This window comes from Bombus vosnesenskii, unplaced genomic scaffold (assembly GCF_011952255.1).
Source record: "Bombus vosnesenskii isolate JDL3184/JDL3185 unplaced genomic scaffold, Bvos_JDL3184-5_v1.1 scf7180000013305, whole genome shotgun sequence".
Taxonomy (NCBI): domain Eukaryota; kingdom Metazoa; phylum Arthropoda; class Insecta; order Hymenoptera; family Apidae; genus Bombus; species Bombus vosnesenskii.
The window spans coordinates 2454075-2474510 of NW_022882954.1; the positions used below are offsets into that span (position 1 = coordinate 2454075).

A 20436-nucleotide genomic window follows, 5' to 3' on the forward strand; every position below is an offset into this window, starting at 1 on the left:
TGCATTTGGTAAATTGCAACAATATTCAATTTGCACAGAGATTTTAGTTTCTTTTCAATATGGTCAGTGGTTCGTTTAAGAAAAGGATTTTAATTGTAACACTTCTAAGAAATGTATATTCTTTGACAGCTATACATATATTGTTATGAATATTAATCTGTAATTATTTGACAATTTCAAACGATTTGCGAAGGATAGTTTACAGAAAATTAGATATTTTACCACATCACTGATGATAATAAAGTATTTTGTAATTATGCTTTGACAATGGGCAATTCTTCAGGTTTGCGTAATAATTTAGATTTTCATTTAAAAGCAGATTCGTAAAGCATGCGCATAACTTTTGTCCACCCCTCTCTTTTCGCTTTAGGGAATTTCAAGCAGTGTCAAGAAGAATCTTCCGCCATTCTATATTTACGATTTTTACCGAATTGTTATACGTTTTATCCGTTTTCTTGCAGCCCGTCCAAAAAAGCGAGGAATAATGACAACAGTGAATCCTGTGGTGATAGCAGCTACGGCCAGACATACAGCGACAGTAAGCGGAAAGATGTCTCTTTTTTGGTTATGCCTGGCGCAAAGTGATTTTTAATTAACCATAAGTTAATTATTCTTGACATAATTTTATCATACAAATTCTAAGTATGTGCTTGATATTTTTATAACTCTAGTTTTCTTTTATATTTGAGATTTGAATTATTTTTTTAAATTAAAATCTATCAGTATCAAAAATAATTTTCAAAAAGTTAATACTGTAGTTTTAAATACTTTTATTCAATAAATACGCACATGGTTTGAAGAAGTAGAAGAAATTAATAATATACGTTCCTATAACTAATTTTATTATTTCTATATAGTATAATTTTATTTTTGTTTCAGCTTATATTTTTCCATGGATTGGGTGATACAGGGTAAATGGCAATTTTTACGATTATATAATATGTCAATTTCATAATCTCTTAATTTATTTAATGTATTTTATAGTCATGGTTGGGCTAGCTCAATGGGAGCAGTAAGATCTCCTCACATTAAAGTTATTTGTCCAACTGCGTATGTATAATTAATATAAAAATAACACTATATGACTCAATAAGAGCTCGTAGTAATTTTATCTAAGTATCTTTTTTTTAATTTTTATCTAGGTAGTAAATATATCATTTAGCTTTATCATTTTAGGCCTACAATGCCAGTAACATTAAATGCAGGATTTAGAATGCCTTCTTGGTAAGTAAGTAATATGTAATATAATAAATTAATTTACAATTCTTATTAATCATATGAACTTATATAATAATTCATTAATAGTAAATAATATGTATATCAATAAATGTAGGTTTGATTTACGATCTTTGGAACCAAGTGGGCCTGAAGACGAAGAAGGTATTCGCAGAGCTGCAGAAATGGTACATTCTTTAATTGCAGAAGAAGTTGCAGCAGGAATACCCACAAAACGTATTGTTCTTGGAGGTTTTAGTCAGGGTGGTGCTCTTGCTATATATAGTGCTCTTACATTTCCAGAACCTTTAGCTGGTGTTATAGCTTTATCAGCTTGGCTTCCTTTGCATCAAAAATTCCCTGCTGTGTGTATATTCACACTACGTTTATGCTTAATATTTTACAATATAACATTTATAACATTACATATCTTATAGGATGCAATAGGAAATAAAAATACTCCACTACTGCAATGTCATGGTGATTGTGATCCAATAGTGCCATACAGATGGGGTCAATTGACTGCATCAGTTCTCAAACAATTTATGACACAAACAGAATTCAAAACATATAGAGGGATGATGCATGCGTCCTGTGATGAGGTAAGCAGCATCTTAGCTTTCATAAAATTTTTGTATTGTAATTACTTCATATAATAATCATCTTCAAATAATAATCACTTCCACAGGAAATGCGCGACATGAAGAAATTCATTGAAAAAGTTTTGAAGCCGTAATAGTTTAACTAAATATATTAATATTTTAAACATTAAACTTATTACTTTACTGTTCTTTATTCAAAATTAATTACTTCCAACTTTTTCACTGTTACTTAATTCTAGCGCTTGGTGAAGGAGTAAAAACAGCAGTAGGTGGAGTGTTGTAGGTGGAAATGTTTCTAAACTTAAAAAAAGAAAGCAAGCAGAAATAGCAATGAATTTTATCATTTGTGTAAATTATATCTGAATGAACTACTTCTGTTTTATGATACCAAAGTTACTATTGTAATATTCCCAGTTTCTAATTTTACAAAGCGAATTAACAGTCACAAGATTCTTATATCTAATTCTAAATGCTTTAATATATATAACAGATGATAATATTAAGGTGTAGCAAATTGTTTTAAATGCATTTTTTTATAGAATTGTAATTTTTTTAATTTGCATTGTGCACTTTGAATTTAAAAATTATTTAATATTATACAAACACTTTCTATCTTTCTGATAGCAAAAATTCATTAGTTATTTCCAGATAAAGCTTCCTCTTCTTAATGGATATAATAATATCCAATAGTTAATTTTATTGCGTTTACGTTTAATTAAAACGTTTAAAAGCCTTAAGTTATAGAAGCATTTAAATATTCTTTATAAAATTAAATATATATACATATATTTATTTACGTTTCATGTAAGTTATATATAATGTACAAATACACTGCTATTTATGAAATAATAATTTTTGTAGAAATATCTAGGGACAGTAATATGGCCATGTAATCTGTGATTACAAAATATAATTTTGAAATCAGTGAACTCTGTAATTTTTAGCATGTGCAAGTGCTAGTCGTGAAGAAATATATATGTCAAATATGATAACATTGTGAACATGTGTATAGTGCAAAAGTACTATCTTTATAGTCTCATATTTTAGGTTTACCGAAATGGTACTCTGAAGAATGAAAAGAATTGCGATTATAATCAGTTACAAAACAAGTATTTAACTGAAAAGCAATACTAGCTGTGTAATAAAAAGTAAGGATTATCATTTGTAACATTTACTTGTATTATTAAAACAGAACAGATCATACTTGTTAAACAGCTACTTTTCTTCTTTGATATTTATTTAAGGACGTATGATATAAACATTGTAAATATAAAATTAGTTTTCTTATGTCGTACCATCTTTATGTGTCTAAGGTAATCTCTTCATTTGAAAATCTTGCTGTATATATTATTACTGCAGAATAATAAATTTTTTGATTTGTGTAAATTGTGTGAAATTTTGAATATATTTCACTAACAATATTAAATCAAATAACTTATTGTTCTCTATAAAATACACTGAAATATGAAACAGATATATTCAAGATTTTTAAATTTATTCTTTATGGATATTTTATATAATTTCATAACTTATTTATATTATTAACCGAGAGAAATTGATAAGATCCGATCTTCTGGTATCAACAAGAATACTGTTGCATTTTTACACAATATTGGAGAAAATTCCTGGTGCTCAGGAACATCATATATTTACAGACAGATATACAAGTTATACCTTGTCGGAAGAATTACGGAAACTGATATGTCATTTGACCGGAACGATCCTAACAAATATGAAGAATTTGCCAAATCTTATAAAGAAACCAAAATTTTGTAATAAGTCTATAATAGCATACCGGGAAGGCAATACTTTAGATTTAGCACTGAAAGACAAGACGACCGTGACATGTCTAACCAATTGGTATAATCCAGGATTAACTCCTATAAAAATAATTTTACGAGGTAGAGTTGAAGTTAAAGTGAAAAAACCCAATGCTGTAATAAACTACATAATATATATGGGTGGTGTTGATCGTGCCGACCAATATGCCTCAATATACTGTCTCTTAAGCAAATCCTTGAAATAGTTGTGAAAAGTATTTTTTTGGAGCCTAGAAATAGATATAAATGGAAAACTACATGTCATTTTAACAAGAATTAGGAAGGATTGCAGGGTCTGCTCTTGATGAAATGAGTCGAGCAAAACAGTAATATTTAAGAAATTTTCCTCTTTGAGACGTAAACATACATGAAAATGAACAATATAAAAGTTTTATAATTAATTCTAAGTTAGAGGTAGAGAATTCATTAAATATGCCGCGGAATGTCTCTAGTTGTCAATTCATCCGAGATGAAAATAATCTCGAATCCAAAAGGTTAATTTAATGTATACAATTATATCGTAAGCATTCACTGTACATAATATCATTAAAATAGATTATAATAATTAGTGAAAAAGTTATTTCTCAAACTTCATTCTGAATAACCACTCATGCTTATAATGGACAATAAAAATTTATCCGATATTTTATGTTCGGTGGATAACGGAATACTAAACATTAGATTAAATCGACCAAAAAGTAAAAATGCTATTACTATTTCTGTAAGTAACCGTTAAAATTTAGTATTAACATTTAATTTATTATTATAAACTTTGTCTAGAGATTAGAGTACATATTACAATAACATGTAATGGTGCAAAAGTTAGATTTTTAGATCTTACATAAAGAGCGAAATTAAATGTAATTTTTAAAATAGTAATTTTATCCAGCAGTTATTACACAATATATAATTAATGTCTAGTTTGTGGTTTATAAGTACAATAATGTATGTTTACATATAAAGAGTTTCATTAATAATGCTGCTATTAAACTTGTTCTTCATGTGTTAGATGTACAAAGATTTAATAAAAATTCTACACGAATCTATTCAAAATAGTACCATATATATAGTCATCTTAACTGGTAATGGAAGTTTTTTCAGTAGTGGCAATGATTTTAAATCTTTATTAACAAGCCAAGATGAAGATGATTTTGATATCAAAAGTATAATTAATGTCTTTAAGTAAGTATTTGTAAACATGTTAATCTTTAATTCTTTAATATCACAAACTTAAATTTTAATAATAATCTTTTAAATAATTTTTCAGAGAATTTATAGAAATGTTAATTAGATATCCTAAACTTTTAATAGCTGTTGTAAATGGTCCTGCAATTGGAATTGCAGTAACAATGCTTCCATTATTCGACATTGTATATGCAGCGGATAGTGTAAATAATTTTTAGTTATATATTATTAGTCCCCGTTGTATTTCATTATGTTAATTAAATTATGCTTGATCTGTAGTTATTCATTATCTTATAGGCTTATTTTGAAACACCATTTACAAGATTAGGCCTTAGTGCAGAAGGATGTTCTACATATACATTTCCTAATATATTTGGGAAGTCTAAGGTATTTAAAATTGTGAACTTACTATATTTGTGATTAAATTACAATTCTTAAATAATTTTTAGGCTAGTGAAATGTTATATTTAGGATATAAAATGAGTGCACTTGAAGCTAAACACTATGGTTTCATCAATGAAGTATACAAATATCAAAATTTAGATGAAGTTTGGACCTATTTAAAAAAGTTGATTAAACTTTCATTAGAGGTATACTTTGATCTAATCTGTTTTACATAAAATGCAAGATACTGATACAATTATTTCAAATAAATGTCCTCTTTCAGTCTATATTGGCAATTAAATGTTTAGTTAACAGATGGAATAAGGACATTTTATTGAACGTTAATGAAGAAGAAATAACTGAACTTACAAAACGTTTACAATCTCCTGAGTGCATAGAAAGATTAATAAGTGTTACATTACATAAAAACAAACTTTAAGTATTTAATTGTACATTTGCTGTCATTATATATATATATAATTATTGTGTTTTCATGACATGAAATATAAATATTTTTTTTATCATTTCAATCTGCCCTATTTACTACAGAATTTTTAAATATAAAAGTTATATTTTCAGATACTTCTGATAGCATAATTTCCTACAAAATATTTAGAAATAATTATTAATTTGATATCTAGTTTTAATATTCAATATTAAATTATTCTTACTTGAATTATTTTATCCGAAATTGGTTGTTGGTAATGTTCCCACTTCAAAAGCTGGTTTATGGTGAAATTTGATTTTAACGTTTTATCTCCTAGAAATTGATAACTTGTAGCATCTTCTTGATGTAATTTTTCTGATGTTTCTTCTGATTTTTTATAGCCATTGCAAGAACAATTCATTAAATCATGCGTTAAACAATTCGTATTCGCTGTTAATGTAAATAAATCCTACAGATATTACAAATATTATAAATTATTTGATACTGCTTTAAAATGTACAATGTTTAAAATACATAAATAAAATAGACCTTCAATTCACTCATAGACAACTTAAAAGAAGATGAAGGATTTAGGTCTACCACAGTTTCATTTAAACTCGCTTTGCTAATTTGTCTTTGAAATATTTTTTCTTCAATAGTACCAGTTGTTAGTAATCTACAAGTTTTACTTATATTGTTATAAGAATATCTGTAACATGTAGATATCTGTTTCTAACTTAAAATATCCAAACCGTAATATGTAAACATCTTTTTTTTGACCATCCCTCCAAATTCTTGCCATAGCTTGTGAATCAGATGCTGGATTCCAGTCTGAATCAAATAATATAAGTCGAGATGCGCCAGGTAAATTTAATCCAACTCCACCAGCTTTTGCACTTAATAAAAATACTTCTAGAATAGTTGCATAAACATTCAGAAAATGTTAGGTGACTGTTAAATTAAAAATAGTATAGATTATACTAACTACTCTTATCACTGGTTGAATTAAACTGTTCTATAATCTTAGATCTTGTATTACTTGTTGTACTACCATCTAATCTAAGAAATTGTAAGCCTTCTTTATTACAAACAGTTTCCAATATATCAAGTGTTTGTGTATAATATGAAACTAATACTAATTTTTCTTCCGTTTTTTTTAAATTTCTCAATAATGTTTGTACAATTGAAATTTTTCCACAGTATACTGTTTTTGTACTATCTTTTATATTAGAAGTTTTATGTATACCTTTTGAATCAATACAGAAAAGCTCAGTTTTTTCATTATAAAATAATTCTGGGTGATTACAAATCTTTTTTAGAGCTGTTATTACTGTTAAATGTGGTATGTTATTATCTGATAGACTTTTATTGAACCATGAATCCGTAACTTGCGAATATAAATCTTGTTGCTCGATTGATAAACGGCAAAATACAATTAATTCATGCTTAGAAGGTAAGTACTTATTAATTGTTTCTTGTGTACGACGTAATATAAAGCATTTAATTTTTTCACGTAATTCATTAGCTCTTTCAGTTCCAAGAGATACAACATGGTCTGATGCAGTAGGACATTGTGATGCAACAATAGGTTTTTCGTAATAATTTTTAAATTCAGAATTACTACCTAATATAGTAGGGTTTACAAAATCAATCAAAGTAAAAAATTCTTGCAAATTATTTTGTATTGGAGTTCCAGTCAAAAGAATTCTTCTTTTACACTTCAAGTTATATAAAATCTAGAAAAATATAATATATTAAAATTTTATATATTTCACATACTTTAGAGTATTAAACAAAACATATAATCATATATTAGTTATTGTTTCTTTCTGAATTAAAATTAAATATTGATACCTTTGCTGCTTTTACATCATTATTTTTTAATCTATGTCCTTCATCACATATAATTAAATTAAAAGGTATTTCTTTGACTTCTTGTTCACATCTGGTAAGCAGATCATAACTAATAATCATAACTGAGTTTCTTATATGTTTTTTGAAATCTTTTGCCTTGTTTTTGGCGTTTACAACGTATGGAGATATCCTATGGAAACCCAACCATTGCTTAAACTCTTTATTCCAATTGTTACACAAACAACTAGGAGTTACTATTAATATATATTTTAATATTGGATATCCATATGGTCCTTTCTTTAGCAATGTCCAAATAATTGTAATGCATTGTAATGTTTTACCAAGCCCCATTTCATCAGCCAAAATTGCTCCAAAATGATTAGATACCTTTAAGCCCATAATACATTCATATAGAAATACAATACCATGACGTTGATGTGGTCTAAGTACATTTACTAAACAGGTATCTACGAATACTTCTGTCTCATTTTCTGACATATCATGATTTACCCAACTTTTTGAAATATTTACAGATGGCATTACCAGTGGACAGCATTTCAATTTTAGTTCTTTAATAAGATATGAAGATTAATATATTTTATACATTATAAAATTTAGTTTCATAATGTACCTTTATTCATTTTAGTACATCATACCTTTATATAATGGCTTTAAAGGAAGATATGGATTAGAACTTGAAGTTTTCAACTTCTTTATGGGCGGTTCTGAAACTTTTTCTAAGATAGATTTATTGGACATGTATTTGGATGTTACTCTGTCAATTATCTATAAATATTTTAATATCACTTTTATACAATGATTCAAATAAGCAAATTATTAATATAAATACATTCATTTTTACCTCAATTTCTTTATTATCTATGTACATTCTAAAGCCCTCTATCAAAACTTCTGGATTAATTGTAGTTTTATGAATAACACTGCCTTCTGTATCCTGTTTAATGCCAAAATATATAGCTTGTTTATAACTTTAATAAAAAAATCTTTTATATACAGTTTGTACAAATACATCACCTTTAAGACTGCATGTTTTCCTGTAACTTCCAATGTTCCATCATTTTCCCATCTTTTATGTTTTCTCGTAGACTTTTTACCGATTACTACATTAAAGATACTAGAGAAGGGAATAATCGAATTATTAAAAACGAAATTACTATTTAAATGAATTAAAAATTTATGTACATACGCTGTATTACTATCAGTAATAATGGATAAACCTTCTTTAACAATAGTTGCATTATTTTCTTTTCTCTTAATTGAAGCATTGTCTTCCCGTTTTTCCTCCTTATGATTGATAACAGGTTTTTTAAATAAATTAAGAATTTTTTTAGTGCTTCTAATAAAAGTTTGCTCTGAATTTTCTGTTAAAACATTGGCATTTTCTAAACTTTTTTCAGATTTGGCACACACTGGCTGTTGATATTTCAAAGTTGATTTAAAATTTTTATTTAAATTATTGCGATACATGTTAGATACTTGTATAACACATTATAATATTTTATATTTGAAATACTTTATAATTGAAATATACAACATAACGCGCACTAGTTACAGATTAATTAAAGTTACAAATATTAAAATCTGCTTATCTCAGAATGCTATTATTCTAACAGTGCTTACTTTTAGTACTATTTGGTATTCCCGCGTAAGAAAATAATAGTAATTTTTAAATTAATACTATAAAACAAACTTGTCATCTCATTTTCATTTCTAGTGTAAGGATAAAAGGCAGCAAAACATAATATAATAAATAACAAATATATTTATTATTAACGAATATGAAGTCAAATGATGATAAAATAATTTTCTAAATAATTTTTTTCATTTTGAAAGATAATGTAAAGGTTGTTTTCATGAAAACAACAGTAAACTGCTGTTAGTCATATTGTATGTTCCCATCTGATTTGTAGATGTGTGTAATCTCATATTTGGAAAAATTTAGATTGGAAATATTTGTACCTACTAGCATGAGTATAGTTAAATCGTTTCAAATTTGAAGGACGAGATGTTTCGAGAACATTATGGTGCTTCCAAATAAGGTATGAAAAAATCGTAGTGCGTGTAAAAAGTGAATTTACGAATAAACTGAGAGGAAATAATTTATGTACTTCTTTTCAGAAGTTTCGCCACAGATGAAACAACTAGTTTAAATACATCTCTAACAACAAAGTAAAGAGGATGTATTGCCTACAGTGGCTAATTCCAGTGCTCCTGATACCAAAACCAGTAAATCCAACACTGCTGCAAACGCATGTCATGTTTATGGCACTTTATCTAATTGGATTCTTCCTAGAACGAAAACCATGCACTGTTTGTAGTTTAGTATTTCTTCTTGCAGTTTTCCTAATTTGTTATAGTGGCATTGGTAATTGTTTCCTTTGGAGTACAAATTGTGATACAGTGAGATGTGACAATAGCTAAGGTTATTAGAACGTTCATCCTAGGTTAAAAAATTGCCTCCACTTTCATTTCTTTTAGGAGAATATGTCTAATTAATTCATTGATAACAACATAACCTATTTATAGAATTCATATGTATTACATATACATGATTCTTATTAATTGTATGCAAATATGATTTTATGGTTTTAATCATAACTTTTATAGATGTTACACATGATATATGTATTTGTAATGTACATATGTACATGAATATGTACATATATGCTTACAATACCATGTATTTATACATACAGAAGATAAAAACATACAAACTTGCTAGGTCACAAAAAGTTTGCATGAAATTAAGAAACTTCCAAGTGTAAAATTATGACAATTCAATATTATAGAATTAAGATACATCTTTTTGTATATACAACTAAGTTTAACTCCATTTAATTTAATCCTATTACTTGATTGTACACTGTGTAACATTATTTTTTTATTTAAAGATGTTCTTTTTCGTATAAATTGTATACTCAAAAAATTGATGTTTTCGCAATTTCTTTAATTTGGTTAAACATATAAGAAACTGTTCTATAAATAAAATTCACTATTAAACTAAATATAAATGTCAAATTTAGGAACATCAAACACTTTGAAATATATCATTCATTACGAATGTTAAATTAAAATTTTGAGCTTAATTATTGTTTATATATTATCCTAAATAAATAATTCAGCAGTACAATTGGTAATTATTGAATGAAGAAACTAAGGGTATTACAATATAATATTAAATACATATAAACACAAACAAATATGACAAGCGATAGAAATATATATTGCGCTAACACATAAAGTTTAAGTTAGTTCGTTTTAACGTCTATTTAAAGCATCAATTTTATGTAAAATTTGTTAATGGTAATTTATAACACCTATTTATTTTTTGAAGCATAGCGAATATGGGAAATGAACAAAATATATATGACGTGCTTGTTATAAATATACCTTTCCATTAAATGTAGGTACTAGTATTTCACCATAAAAATGAAGAAAGTAGAAGACATTGATGCAATAATCAAAAAGAGCTTGAAAAATTTTGCATTGAAAGATAAAAAAGCTATGAAACAAAAAGCAACATCATACTGCCAGTATATGTTAAATCCATTTCTCAAAAAAATTCTGTCAACTAATTGAAGAAGAATTACAAAACTTTTGATGAAATTCTTACTTTAGCACAAATATATATTTACAATGTTTCCTATTCTAACTTTGGTTTTGTCAAAAATGATATATTTATTTAGCAAACTTATAATTTCAATATTTTGTAATTGTATAATAATTGCCTACTGTTTGCTTCCAGTTATGACTTTACATGTTAATAACAACTATAATTATACAATTTGTAAGTAAATGTACAATTTTATAATGCGACATTAAATAAAATAAAAGATTATTATGATAAACATGTTTTATCTTGATCTTTACTTATTAATCCCTAAAACTTGTGTCTATTGAAATTACTATTCAAAATGTAAGGATGGTTAAAATAACAATGCTTGTATATTACGAAATGTTTATTTATTTTACATTAAAATATTATTGTGGTTTACCACGACCGAAACCACCGCGGAATTCAACATCTCCAGTACCAGCACCAACATCAGCTTTTTTATCACCAGGACCAGCTGGGCCTCCAGGACCTCGTCTATATCCAGCACGATCTTCTGTGGGTCTAGATGCTTCACTTCTTGCACCTGTTGTAGGTCTTGGCCTTGTAGTTTCTGATCTGGTTTGTCTTTTAAGTGTAGAAGGTACTATTTCAGGTGGTAAATGTAAGTATCCACGCAAATATTCAATGCCTTCATTTGTTAAATACCAGTAAAAATGTCTCCAAGCAAACTGTTCTTTAACATATCCTTTAGATTTCAAAGACTGAAAAAATAAATGAGATATAGATTTTAATAATATAACAAATTAAATCATATCAAGCATGCAATATAAAATTATATTGCGTGTAATTATTACCTGCATAGCTTTAATAACTTGAAGATTTGGAATGCATTCCAATTCTGGATGTTTTGGTGCATGATAATCTTTTTTTGCAACCATAACACCTTCTTTAAAAAGGTACTCATAAATTGCAACACGATTCTTTTTTGGCATCAACATTCTAAAAATAATAAAAACATAATTAAAAACTAGTTACTGTGAACTTAATGATATAATTATTTTAGACCAAAAATAAGAAGGAATTAATGGTCTATTTTCTGTGAACAATATGTTATAAAGTGAAAGAAATGTATAACTAGAAAAATATATATGAATAAAAAAAGACTAAGTACTTGTTCAATTTATCACAGACAAACAATTTGAGATGTTAGCTTTGATACGAAGTTTTAACGCTTATCTCTCACGTGTTAGAAGTAACTTTAATGTGTTCGTTTTATCATAAATAAAACCATTCCATTTTATTCCAAATCATAAAAGGTATTAACATTATAAACTAGTATTGCACTTGAAATTAAAGAAAGACAAACATTATTTTAGGTTATCACTATAACATCAATATTGTTTGTTACGATAATGAATAAAAACACAAATCATATAGCAATTTTTCAATTTTTCACAGAGTAAATAATTTAACAAACCTCCTATTTTTTGTTTAAATTGAAAATTAAAAGCGATTAAGATAGATATTTAGAAAAACCTAACATACTTGACGCTTCAATTGTAGACTTCTGTCGGAAAGAAAAATTTCAGGCGTTCGATATTTCGTATGCACAAATCGATATATCGTGATGTATCGAGATTAACCGGAAATAGCGAATATATAATGGAAACATTTAAATTTCTTTAAATTTATTTTTATATTAAAAATATAATTCCCATGCGAAATTATAAACTTTTATTTTGTCTTATAAATTATATATGTATCATGTAAAATTTAATATATGAATCTGCTCTTCAAATTCGAAAAATATAACTTTATTGTATGAAGGAATATATATAAACATATTTAATGTACACAATGCAAATTCTAGATATTTATTAATAATGAAATGCTGAAATATTTTTTCTGTTTTGTTGAATGTATTTTATAGATTGAAAGTTTTAATCAAGTGTCTCGTCTAGTATGTTTAAAAATGTTTAAGAAGCCATTTTTTAATAGCTTTAGCTATTAATAAAGGCACTGCATCGTGTCGCCTATGAAATTACAAAACAATAAAATGTTATAAATAAGAAAAATGAAGTACGTTTTAAATTATAAAAAAATAACATTTTAAAGCTGTGAGACTGTATATTATATAAGTAGTTTAAATACTCCGAAATAGAAATTATATAGTTTTCATGTTTGTTTAAAAATATGCATAAACTGTATTCGATTGTATCATTTATATATGTATATACGTATCGCTACTTTGATGATGGCACAACTCAAAAAATTTCATATTTGCTTTTATTGTAGATCTACATCATATAGAAGGTCTACATCGTGTTTCTATTTTTATCGTGTAAATTATAATTCCATCGGTTTTACGTCAGGGGAAAAAATTATTACTTATGCCGCTATTAGTCTGGCTTTAGTTTTAATTTTACTGTCTTAACTTCAGTTGTTTTGTAACGTTACAAGTGGAAAGTTGTACTGCTTTCGTAAATAGTGACATATCTTGTGTTAAGTCAGCCTTATAGTGTCGTTGAAATGATTCACGAAGATTTCTTTGAAAATTTTGAAACCTCTTTCCTCTAAAGTTAACTTTTTTTGGGTTATGCCACTATCAAAGTAAACGAGTGATGTATTCTAGTGTACATATCAGTGCAGTTAAATCACTTAAATTGAATGTAATTTAAAAATTTCACGTTTGCGTATAAAAATTTTATATTCCTACCAATGAATGCTCCATATATAACAGCATTTGTTATTAAGAGAATATGTTTAATATAAGTGTGATAATAATTTCTTGTACCATAAGAATTTTTATGTTTTCTTACTATTAATTTTTCTCTTTTTTAATTTAAAATATATGTAGCATTTCGTTCTACAGCTTTTATTTCCTGGATTTATTATATAATTGTTTTAATGATAGGAAAAGATCCGAATAAAAAAAAACTACTTAGTCAATTTTATAATATTCAAATAAATAGCAATATCTCGCAGATGCGCAGAATTCACTCTACTCTGATCGCCATATTGTTTTGGCTTCGTCTATGCTTTCGGTTTTCGGTTCCAGACCTGTTTATATGACCATGGTTAAAACTAACAAAATACTACAAGCCTAGCATACCTAATCAATATTACGATCTATTTATTAAATTATTATTCGAAAAAGATACATTTTTTGTTTTTAATGGTGATATACAATATGAACATAGCTTTTCTACAGGATATTATAAACAAAACATTAGATCCCATGTAGTTTTTTTTATTATTGATTTTCCGAAGAGACTCGAAATAAACCGAATATCAACGATGATTATACCGTGCGCTAACCTGTCAATTTGATTTGCGCAAGTATGATCGGTGTCTGTCACATCCGCTCCTTCTAATTAAATATTTAAACGCATAAATATGCAATTATATTGCATAAATCAGTGGTTACAGTGCTATTTTTTGTTTTAAGTTTTTGTATCTGTACTGTATATTATAAATCTTTAAACGTAGTAAAAAATGTCGGATATACGTAAAAGAACAATCGGAGATACATCGCCAGAAACGCGCGATGTCAGTGATGATCAGGTAAATACAAATACATATTTATTATTTTTGAAAGTTTCGTTGTAGCATTGTAATAAGTTTCTTTTTCCACTTGATCAACGTCTTCGATTATTAAGCCTGATTGACTGCCATTTGACCTTTCTCTTTCATGATATATATGTAATAAACTAAATTGAATAACTATGACAGTTACTAATACTAAATCACATGGTCCAAACTGATACGCTGTTATAATTTTTACAATCTATATAACTATAATACTTGCTATATCTATTTTATTTTATATTCTATATAAATATTTGTTGAAATTTTTTTATTGCATCATGCTTGTATTAATCTATTAATAAGTAAGATTTATAAACGAAAATTTGTATACAAATTACATTTTTGTAGCATATTTAAAAAAAAAAAAAAAACAAATAGATGAAATAAAATGTATAGTTCAAGAAATAAACAATGGTATTTCAGTTTGATTTAATATATGATCTGTAAGAGAAGAGATAAAAAGAATACTTTCATACATCATAAATGTATAGAAGCATTTATTTTATATGTCCTATCATATTACTTTTACTCTTTTATATAAGTGATATTAAATTAAGATATAATTCTTTATGTGTGTTGTATATGGATTACATACATTTCATAGATTAAATATTTTTTTATATGATTGTTTCTAGTAACCAATGCTAAAAACTATGGTTTTTCGAGACATAATTTTTAATATAATTTTTCCTAGCACAAAAATGTGAAAATTATTATACAGTGATATAGTTATAACTACAAAAATTATTTTGGAAGTAAAGTATTTTTGATTTTAATTACACAGTGAAGTGAATAATTTAGATATTTTCTAATTAATATTATATTTCCCACAGAATTATTAACAAATAATTTGGTTTATATGTCTTGTAGAAAGAAGATGTGGAATCTGAAGATGATGCAAAGCTGGAAGTTGAGGAATTGGCTAAAGCCATACCACAAGGAACAGATCATACTCCTCACATATTGAATTCAGCTCTTTCTGGCTTATCTGATCGGTAAAGTTTTTAAAATAATAATTTGATTGATATATACGTAACAAACTGTATTAAATAACAACATATTAGTTTGGAATATTAATATAAAACATTTACATAAATGTTCGGGTTTAAAAAATAAAATATTTTTATAGCTGGAGGAATTGGGTAATTAGGAGTATTTTTACCTTGTTTATGATTGTTGGATTTTGTGGTATTATTTATATTGGACCATTAGCACTGATGGCTACAGTAAGTCTACAATACTAGTTTTATAAATATATATTTATTTAAAAATTTCAAGGTATGTTTTTTCATTCTTTTCCAGACATTAATTGTTCAAGTAAAATGTTTCCAAGAGATCATTAACATTGGGTATGCAGTTTACAGAATTCATGGTTTACCTTGGTTCAGATCTTTATCATGGTATTTCTTAATTACTTCCAATTACTTCTTTTATGGAGAAAATTTAATGGACTATTTTGCTGTAGTAATTAACCGTACAGTAAGTATAATATCAATCTAATGAAACTTAATTTAACTTAATATCTTTAAGATGCTTATCAGTGTATCATTAAATTTAATTACAATTTTTATGAACACATCTAGCATTGACATAAAATCAATAAATAGAGTTTTCTGAAGCATTATCTTTATATACTTTATATGGCTTCTAGTTCCTTTTTTGAGGTTTCCCACAGAAATCTAATTATGTATTAAATTTATATTAATGTGATATTATCTTAAATACATGACATTGAAAAGTACCTATATATATAATTAGATTTGAATAATTTATAAACTAATATGTTCATAAAGTTCAAAATTCTATTCATAACCATATTTAAATTACAAATCTATAATATTTTTTATTTACAGGAATATTTACGTGTACTTGTTACATATCATCGTTTTATTTCCTTTTGTCTATATATTGTTGGTTTTGTATGGTTCGTACTATCACTTGTAAAAAAGTATTATATGAAACAATTTTCCTTATTTGCTTGGACTCATGTTGCTCTGCTTATTGTCGTAACTCAAAGTTATCTTATAATTCAGAATATTTTTGAGGGCTTGATATGGTAAGTTTATGTAAATTAATATCTTTTCTATATTTTAGTAATTGTATTCTATGGTAATATGTGACTGTTTGGTATAGGTTCATTGTTCCAGTTAGTATGATAGTGATAAATGATGTAATGGCATATATGTTCGGGTTTTTCTTTGGTAAAACGCCTTTGATTAAATTATCACCAAAAAAAACTTGGGAAGGTTTTATAGGTGGTGGTATTTCGACAGTCTTGCTTGGTTTACTGGTAAATTTATGTTTAAACTTTTAGATTAAATATTACATATTATTAAATCTTTTAAACGTATAAATTTTCATAAAATACATTTCAGGTATCATACATCATGTGTCAGTATCGTTACTTTGTTTGTCCTATAGAATATAGTGAGGCTTTAGGACGAATGACTATGGATTGTGAACCATCTTCTTTGTTTCAACCTCAAGAATATATTTTGCCTAATAGTTTGCAAGTTGTATGGAAAATGGTAATATATTCATACAATCAAAAATAATAATTTTTATAAAAATAAATGACATAATATTTTTTTATAGTTTAGTGGAAAGTCCACCATAACTCTGTATCCATTTTTACTTCATTCATTATCAATGTCAGTATTTAGTTCTGTAATTGGACCATTTGGAGGCTTTTTTGCTAGTGGTTTTAAGAGAGCATTCAAAATTAAGGTAATTTGCTAAGTTTTTTCTTTCTAGTAGCAACAAATTGTGCAATAACTTCATTTTATATGTTTGCTATAGGACTTTGGAGATGTTATTCCTGGTCATGGAGGAATAATGGATAGATTTGACTGTCAGTATTTAATGGCAACATTTGTAAATGTCTATATATCTTCATTTATCCAAACTGCTTCACCTCAAAAGCTTCTACAGCAGGTAAATATGATAATTTCTTAATCATTTTTATTATTTTCTTTAATAATTTAGTTAAGAAAATTATATATATTTACTGTTATGTAGATTTAGTTAATATTTCATAGTATTTTCTCAATATTTCAGCTAAATATAGGTATAATTAAAAATAATCTTATAGAATTATACATACAACATTATATATACAACATAAAAATTTCTCATCAACAAGTTTAAGTTTTTATAGATATACCTTGCCAATATATATCAGTTTTATAAATATAAATGTAATATATACTTATAATGTTCTTGTTTTCTAAATCTATTCGCAAATTTAATTGTTATATTGCATATATGAAATTATATATATGAAATTCTTTTATTATTGCAGGTTTATAACTTAAAACCAGAGCAGCAGCTGCAGTTGTTTCAAACTTTAAAAGATTCCTTACAAAACAGAGGTTTATTGAATGTCTATTGATGTTCCAGTATTAACAGTAATTATTAATAATCAATTACTTTGAAATAGTGAAAGGTGTTAGGAATATTATTTCTAACATTTATTTTGATATTGCGTAATGTTTGCGCAAACAGCATTAATAATATTAATGACAATGCATATGTTATACAAATAACATTAACAATATTAGTTGCAAAGTATCCTAAATTGAATTATATAACGATAAAATTTATTTTATAATTAGAAGCTAAGAAACATGCAACATTTGTAGTTCTTTTGCATTCCGCGTCAAGCAGTCCATTTTCTACCAAAAATTTTTATTAAACTGTAATGATGATAGAAATTTGACTACATGTTTCTTTCATAATAGTTAGACCAAAGAACATTGAGCATACTGTATCTCATAGAAAACAAACTTCCAATTTCTTATAAATATTTGAGACGTTTATTAAATATTTTTTAAATGTTTTTCTTTAATAAATTCTAATATAATAATGACTTCACTAATACATAAATTTTATGTAAATGTTTACTCAAGATTAGATATACATACTTAAATCAATCAGATCTCAATATATTTATATATTTTTAAATCCTTATTGTGCATTTAGTAATTGTAGTATTAGATGTGAATCTCATAAAGGTTTTTTCATGCATATAATTTGAGGTAATAGATGGTATTCGACAGCTTATTTTATTTGAGAAAACTGTAATTCTACTATTAATTGTTATCAACTATACATATATTGAAAACCTTTGATGACAAATCACAATAGATTTTAACATTTTTATTAGAATCAGTGCCATTCCATCATGATATTTTGTTATATTAGCTATGAAACATTTGCAAAGAATATAATCTAAATAAAATAAAATATGTTATTACTATTCTCTTGTTGAATTGTCTCAAATACTTTTGTATACAATAATTATTGAATATCATGGCACTGAATGTTACTTTATTTTAATTGTACATAGAAGTTTGTATAAAAAAGATAGAGTTTATTTCTTATATCTTCAATTTTATTACAAATAAAAATTAAATGGAAATGTAACAATTTTTCACAATTAGTATCATTTTATTAATTTTTATTACTTATTTCATATCAATAAAATTAATGTATAAAGTAAAACATAAAATGTGCAGAGCTTGAAAGTTTTGATTGAATTAAAATACTGAGTAAAATACAAAATATTATTTCAAATTATTTTATACTATAATTAAAATTGTGCCAATAATTCGTACAAGTAAATGAATCTTATGCTTGTGTGATTATTTAGAAGATAACAATATGGCACAACTAGTAACATTGTTGTGTGATTACATTACATTTCCAGTTGAATGTTTACATATATTTTACATGATTAGCTTACATATACTTTGTAGCAAATTATACAATGTACCTAACTCTAATTAAATATTTGTATTTTCTTTTATCACTAGATGTTTATACATTGTCTCAATATTGGAAATAGAATGTTAAAGTAACTTATATGTGTATAAAAATTAAAAACAAACAATAATAGATAAATAGATAAATACAAGTATATTTATTTAATAGAAGAGTATAATATAAAATAAATATATGTAAATGAAAAATTTTGTGAAATAACAGATATGTTATTATAACTATAGATTCTTAACTAAAAGTGACTTAAGTTTAAATATATAATATATTTATGTAGTAGTACAAGAAAATAAACTTCTTGGAGATATTACTCCTTGTATCTCGTGTTTTAATCTTTTATGTCATTAAACCTTGTATTCACATTGTTCTATCACGAATACGTATATTAAGATAATTATACTAGACATAAAAATATTTTAGTAAAATTTCTATCTTTTCTCTTTTTTTGGAATATATACGAAAGTACAAAAATATTGTTTTAATTTTATTGTAACAATTACAGTTTAAATGTCAACGTATTTTATGTAATAATATATAACGATAGTAGTATGGAATTTATTAATCAAGTTTCCAAATTAGTTTGCGAAGAGACTTAAATTTTTTGCAATCATAAACTAGACATTTCCCAGTTCCATCATAAGAGTTTATCAAAAAGTGATTGAGTAATGACAAAAGTGCAGAATTATATGTTCTTTTATTATTAATAATAAATTAATAAAAAAGATGTTATCAAACAAAAAAGATTCCCGAAGAAGATGATAAGGAAGAGCCATAATAACGTTTTACCGTCCAAGTAGTGCCATCAGCAGGACTAAATTCAAATCAAGGTAGGAGGTCTTCTTAAGTCCTGATTAAGTCATTTGATTATTGAAACGAAAGTATTTGTTTAGTACTATTAATTAATATTCGAAATTATATGTATTGTTGTACTTGCGAAAACCGTATATATGTAGTCCGTTTTAAATCATTCATCTTTTTCCTCTAATGTTTTTTTCCAACTTTAAT

General features: G+C 26.0%; 6 protein-coding genes across 10 annotated transcripts; 4 read left to right on the forward strand and 2 right to left on the reverse strand.

The window, feature by feature from the left end:
• The first annotated feature begins 345 nt into the window (after positions 1-345).
• Positions 346-2204, forward strand: LOC117234497 (acyl-protein thioesterase 2). 2 transcript variants are annotated; one of them, XM_033495783.1, is made up of 7 exons: positions 346-538; positions 880-911; positions 985-1050; positions 1177-1224; positions 1334-1580; positions 1653-1817; positions 1904-2204. In XM_033495783.1, the coding sequence occupies exons 1-7, from the start codon at positions 485-487 to the stop codon at positions 1949-1951; spliced, it is 660 nt and encodes a 219-aa protein (XP_033351674.1). In that variant the 5' UTR covers positions 346-484; the 3' UTR covers positions 1952-2204. The 2 variants fall into 2 exon arrangements, with proteins under 2 accessions (XP_033351674.1, XP_033351675.1); XM_033495784.1 differs by lacking the exon at positions 346-538 and adding an exon at positions 574-642.
• A 2043-nt stretch (positions 2205-4247) lies between these two features.
• On the forward strand, positions 4248-5679 carry LOC117234502 (enoyl-CoA delta isomerase 2, mitochondrial). The gene is made up of 6 exons (XM_033495791.1): positions 4248-4358; positions 4647-4819; positions 4905-5025; positions 5120-5209; positions 5272-5412; positions 5490-5679. Exons 1-6 carry the CDS (start codon positions 4248-4250, stop codon positions 5643-5645), a joined length of 792 nt encoding a protein of 263 aa, XP_033351682.1. The 3' UTR covers positions 5646-5679.
• Positions 5667-9543, reverse strand: LOC117234501 (DNA repair and recombination protein RAD54B-like). The gene is made up of 10 exons (XM_033495790.1): positions 8695-9543; positions 8523-8622; positions 8350-8442; positions 8144-8273; positions 7488-8056; positions 6619-7369; positions 6386-6545; positions 6183-6309; positions 5878-6102; positions 5667-5807 (listed from the first exon to the last, which is right to left on the reverse strand). The coding sequence occupies exons 1-10, from the start codon at positions 8973-8975 to the stop codon at positions 5733-5735; spliced, it is 2511 nt and encodes an 836-aa protein (XP_033351681.1). The 5' UTR covers positions 8976-9543; the 3' UTR covers positions 5667-5732.
• An 83-nt stretch (positions 9544-9626) lies between these two features.
• Positions 9627-11010, forward strand: LOC117234505 (bladder cancer-associated protein). The gene has a single exon (XM_033495794.1). It carries the CDS (start codon positions 9687-9689, stop codon positions 9927-9929), a length of 243 nt encoding a protein of 80 aa, XP_033351685.1. The 5' UTR covers positions 9627-9686; the 3' UTR covers positions 9930-11010.
• Positions 11011-11452: 442 nt separating this feature from the next.
• LOC117234503 (40S ribosomal protein S10-like) lies at positions 11453-12711 on the reverse strand. Of its 2 annotated transcripts, none has more exons than XM_033495792.1 (3): positions 12610-12711; positions 11919-12063; positions 11453-11825 (listed from the first exon to the last, which is right to left on the reverse strand). In XM_033495792.1, the coding sequence occupies exons 2-3, from the start codon at positions 12060-12062 to the stop codon at positions 11490-11492; spliced, it is 480 nt and encodes a 159-aa protein (XP_033351683.1). In that variant the 5' UTR covers position 12063; positions 12610-12711; the 3' UTR covers positions 11453-11489. The 2 variants fall into 2 exon arrangements, with proteins under 2 accessions (XP_033351683.1, XP_033351684.1); XM_033495793.1 differs by having other exon boundaries at positions 12542-12654.
• An 861-nt stretch (positions 12712-13572) lies between these two features.
• Positions 13573-18754, forward strand: LOC117234465 (phosphatidate cytidylyltransferase, photoreceptor-specific). Of its 3 annotated transcripts, none has more exons than XM_033495693.1 (11): positions 13573-13733; positions 14123-14628; positions 15523-15647; positions 15782-15878; positions 15955-16131; positions 16506-16708; positions 16786-16942; positions 17028-17180; positions 17248-17379; positions 17452-17586; positions 17954-18043. In XM_033495693.1, exons 2-11 carry the CDS (start codon positions 14560-14562, stop codon positions 18041-18043), a joined length of 1338 nt encoding a protein of 445 aa, XP_033351584.1. In that variant the 5' UTR covers positions 13573-13733; positions 14123-14559. The 3 variants fall into 3 exon arrangements, with proteins under 3 accessions (XP_033351584.1, XP_033351585.1, XP_033351586.1); XM_033495694.1 differs by having other exon boundaries at positions 14276-14628; XM_033495695.1 differs by lacking the exon at positions 13573-13733 and having other exon boundaries at positions 14560-14628; positions 17954-18754.
• The last annotated feature ends 1682 nt before the right edge of the window (positions 18755-20436 follow it).

What these genes read in the sequence shown, in the direction of transcription:
- LOC117234497 (XM_033495783.1), top strand. Translation starts at nt 485, where the DNA reads ATGACAACAGTGAATCCTGTGGTGATAGCAGCTACGGCCAGACATACA. An exon ending in CGGCCAGACATACAGCGACA is followed by an intron (nt 539 to 879) that starts GTAAGCGGAAAG and finishes TTTTTGTTTCAG; the next exon opens with CTTATATTTTTCCATGGATT. An exon ending in CATGGATTGGGTGATACAGG is followed by an intron (nt 912 to 984) that starts GTAAATGGCAAT and finishes TGTATTTTATAG; the next exon opens with TCATGGTTGGGCTAGCTCAA.
- LOC117234501 (XM_033495790.1), bottom strand. Translation starts at nt 8,975, where the DNA reads ATGTATCGCAATAATTTAAATAAAAATTTTAAATCAACTTTGAAATAT. An exon ending in ATTACTGATAGTAATACAGC is followed by an intron (nt 8,623 to 8,694) that starts GTATGTACATAA and finishes TCCCTTCTCTAG; the next exon opens with TATCTTTAATGTAGTAATCG. An exon ending in TTCAACCAGTGATAAGAGTA is followed by an intron (nt 6,546 to 6,618) that starts GTTAGTATAATC and finishes CAACTATTCTAG; the next exon opens with AAGTATTTTTATTAAGTGCA.
- LOC117234503 (XM_033495792.1), bottom strand. Translation starts at nt 12,062, where the DNA reads ATGTTGATGCCAAAAAAGAATCGTGTTGCAATTTATGAGTACCTTTTT. An exon ending in AAGTTATTAAAGCTATGCAG is followed by an intron (nt 11,826 to 11,918) that starts GTAATAATTACA and finishes TTATTTTTTCAG; the next exon opens with TCTTTGAAATCTAAAGGATA.
- LOC117234465 (XM_033495693.1), top strand. Translation starts at nt 14,560, where the DNA reads ATGTCGGATATACGTAAAAGAACAATCGGAGATACATCGCCAGAAACG. An exon ending in TGCAAGTTGTATGGAAAATG is followed by an intron (nt 17,181 to 17,247) that starts GTAATATATTCA and finishes ATTTTTTTATAG; the next exon opens with TTTAGTGGAAAGTCCACCAT. An exon ending in CTCAAAAGCTTCTACAGCAG is followed by an intron (nt 17,587 to 17,953) that starts GTAAATATGATA and finishes TTATTATTGCAG; the next exon opens with GTTTATAACTTAAAACCAGA.
- LOC117234505 (XM_033495794.1), top strand. Translation starts at nt 9,687, where the DNA reads ATGTATTGCCTACAGTGGCTAATTCCAGTGCTCCTGATACCAAAACCA.
- LOC117234502 (XM_033495791.1), top strand. Translation starts at nt 4,248, where the DNA reads ATGCTTATAATGGACAATAAAAATTTATCCGATATTTTATGTTCGGTG. An exon ending in AGTATAATTAATGTCTTTAA is followed by an intron (nt 4,820 to 4,904) that starts GTAAGTATTTGT and finishes ATAATTTTTCAG; the next exon opens with AGAATTTATAGAAATGTTAA. An exon ending in TTGTATATGCAGCGGATAGT is followed by an intron (nt 5,026 to 5,119) that starts GTAAATAATTTT and finishes ATTATCTTATAG; the next exon opens with GCTTATTTTGAAACACCATT.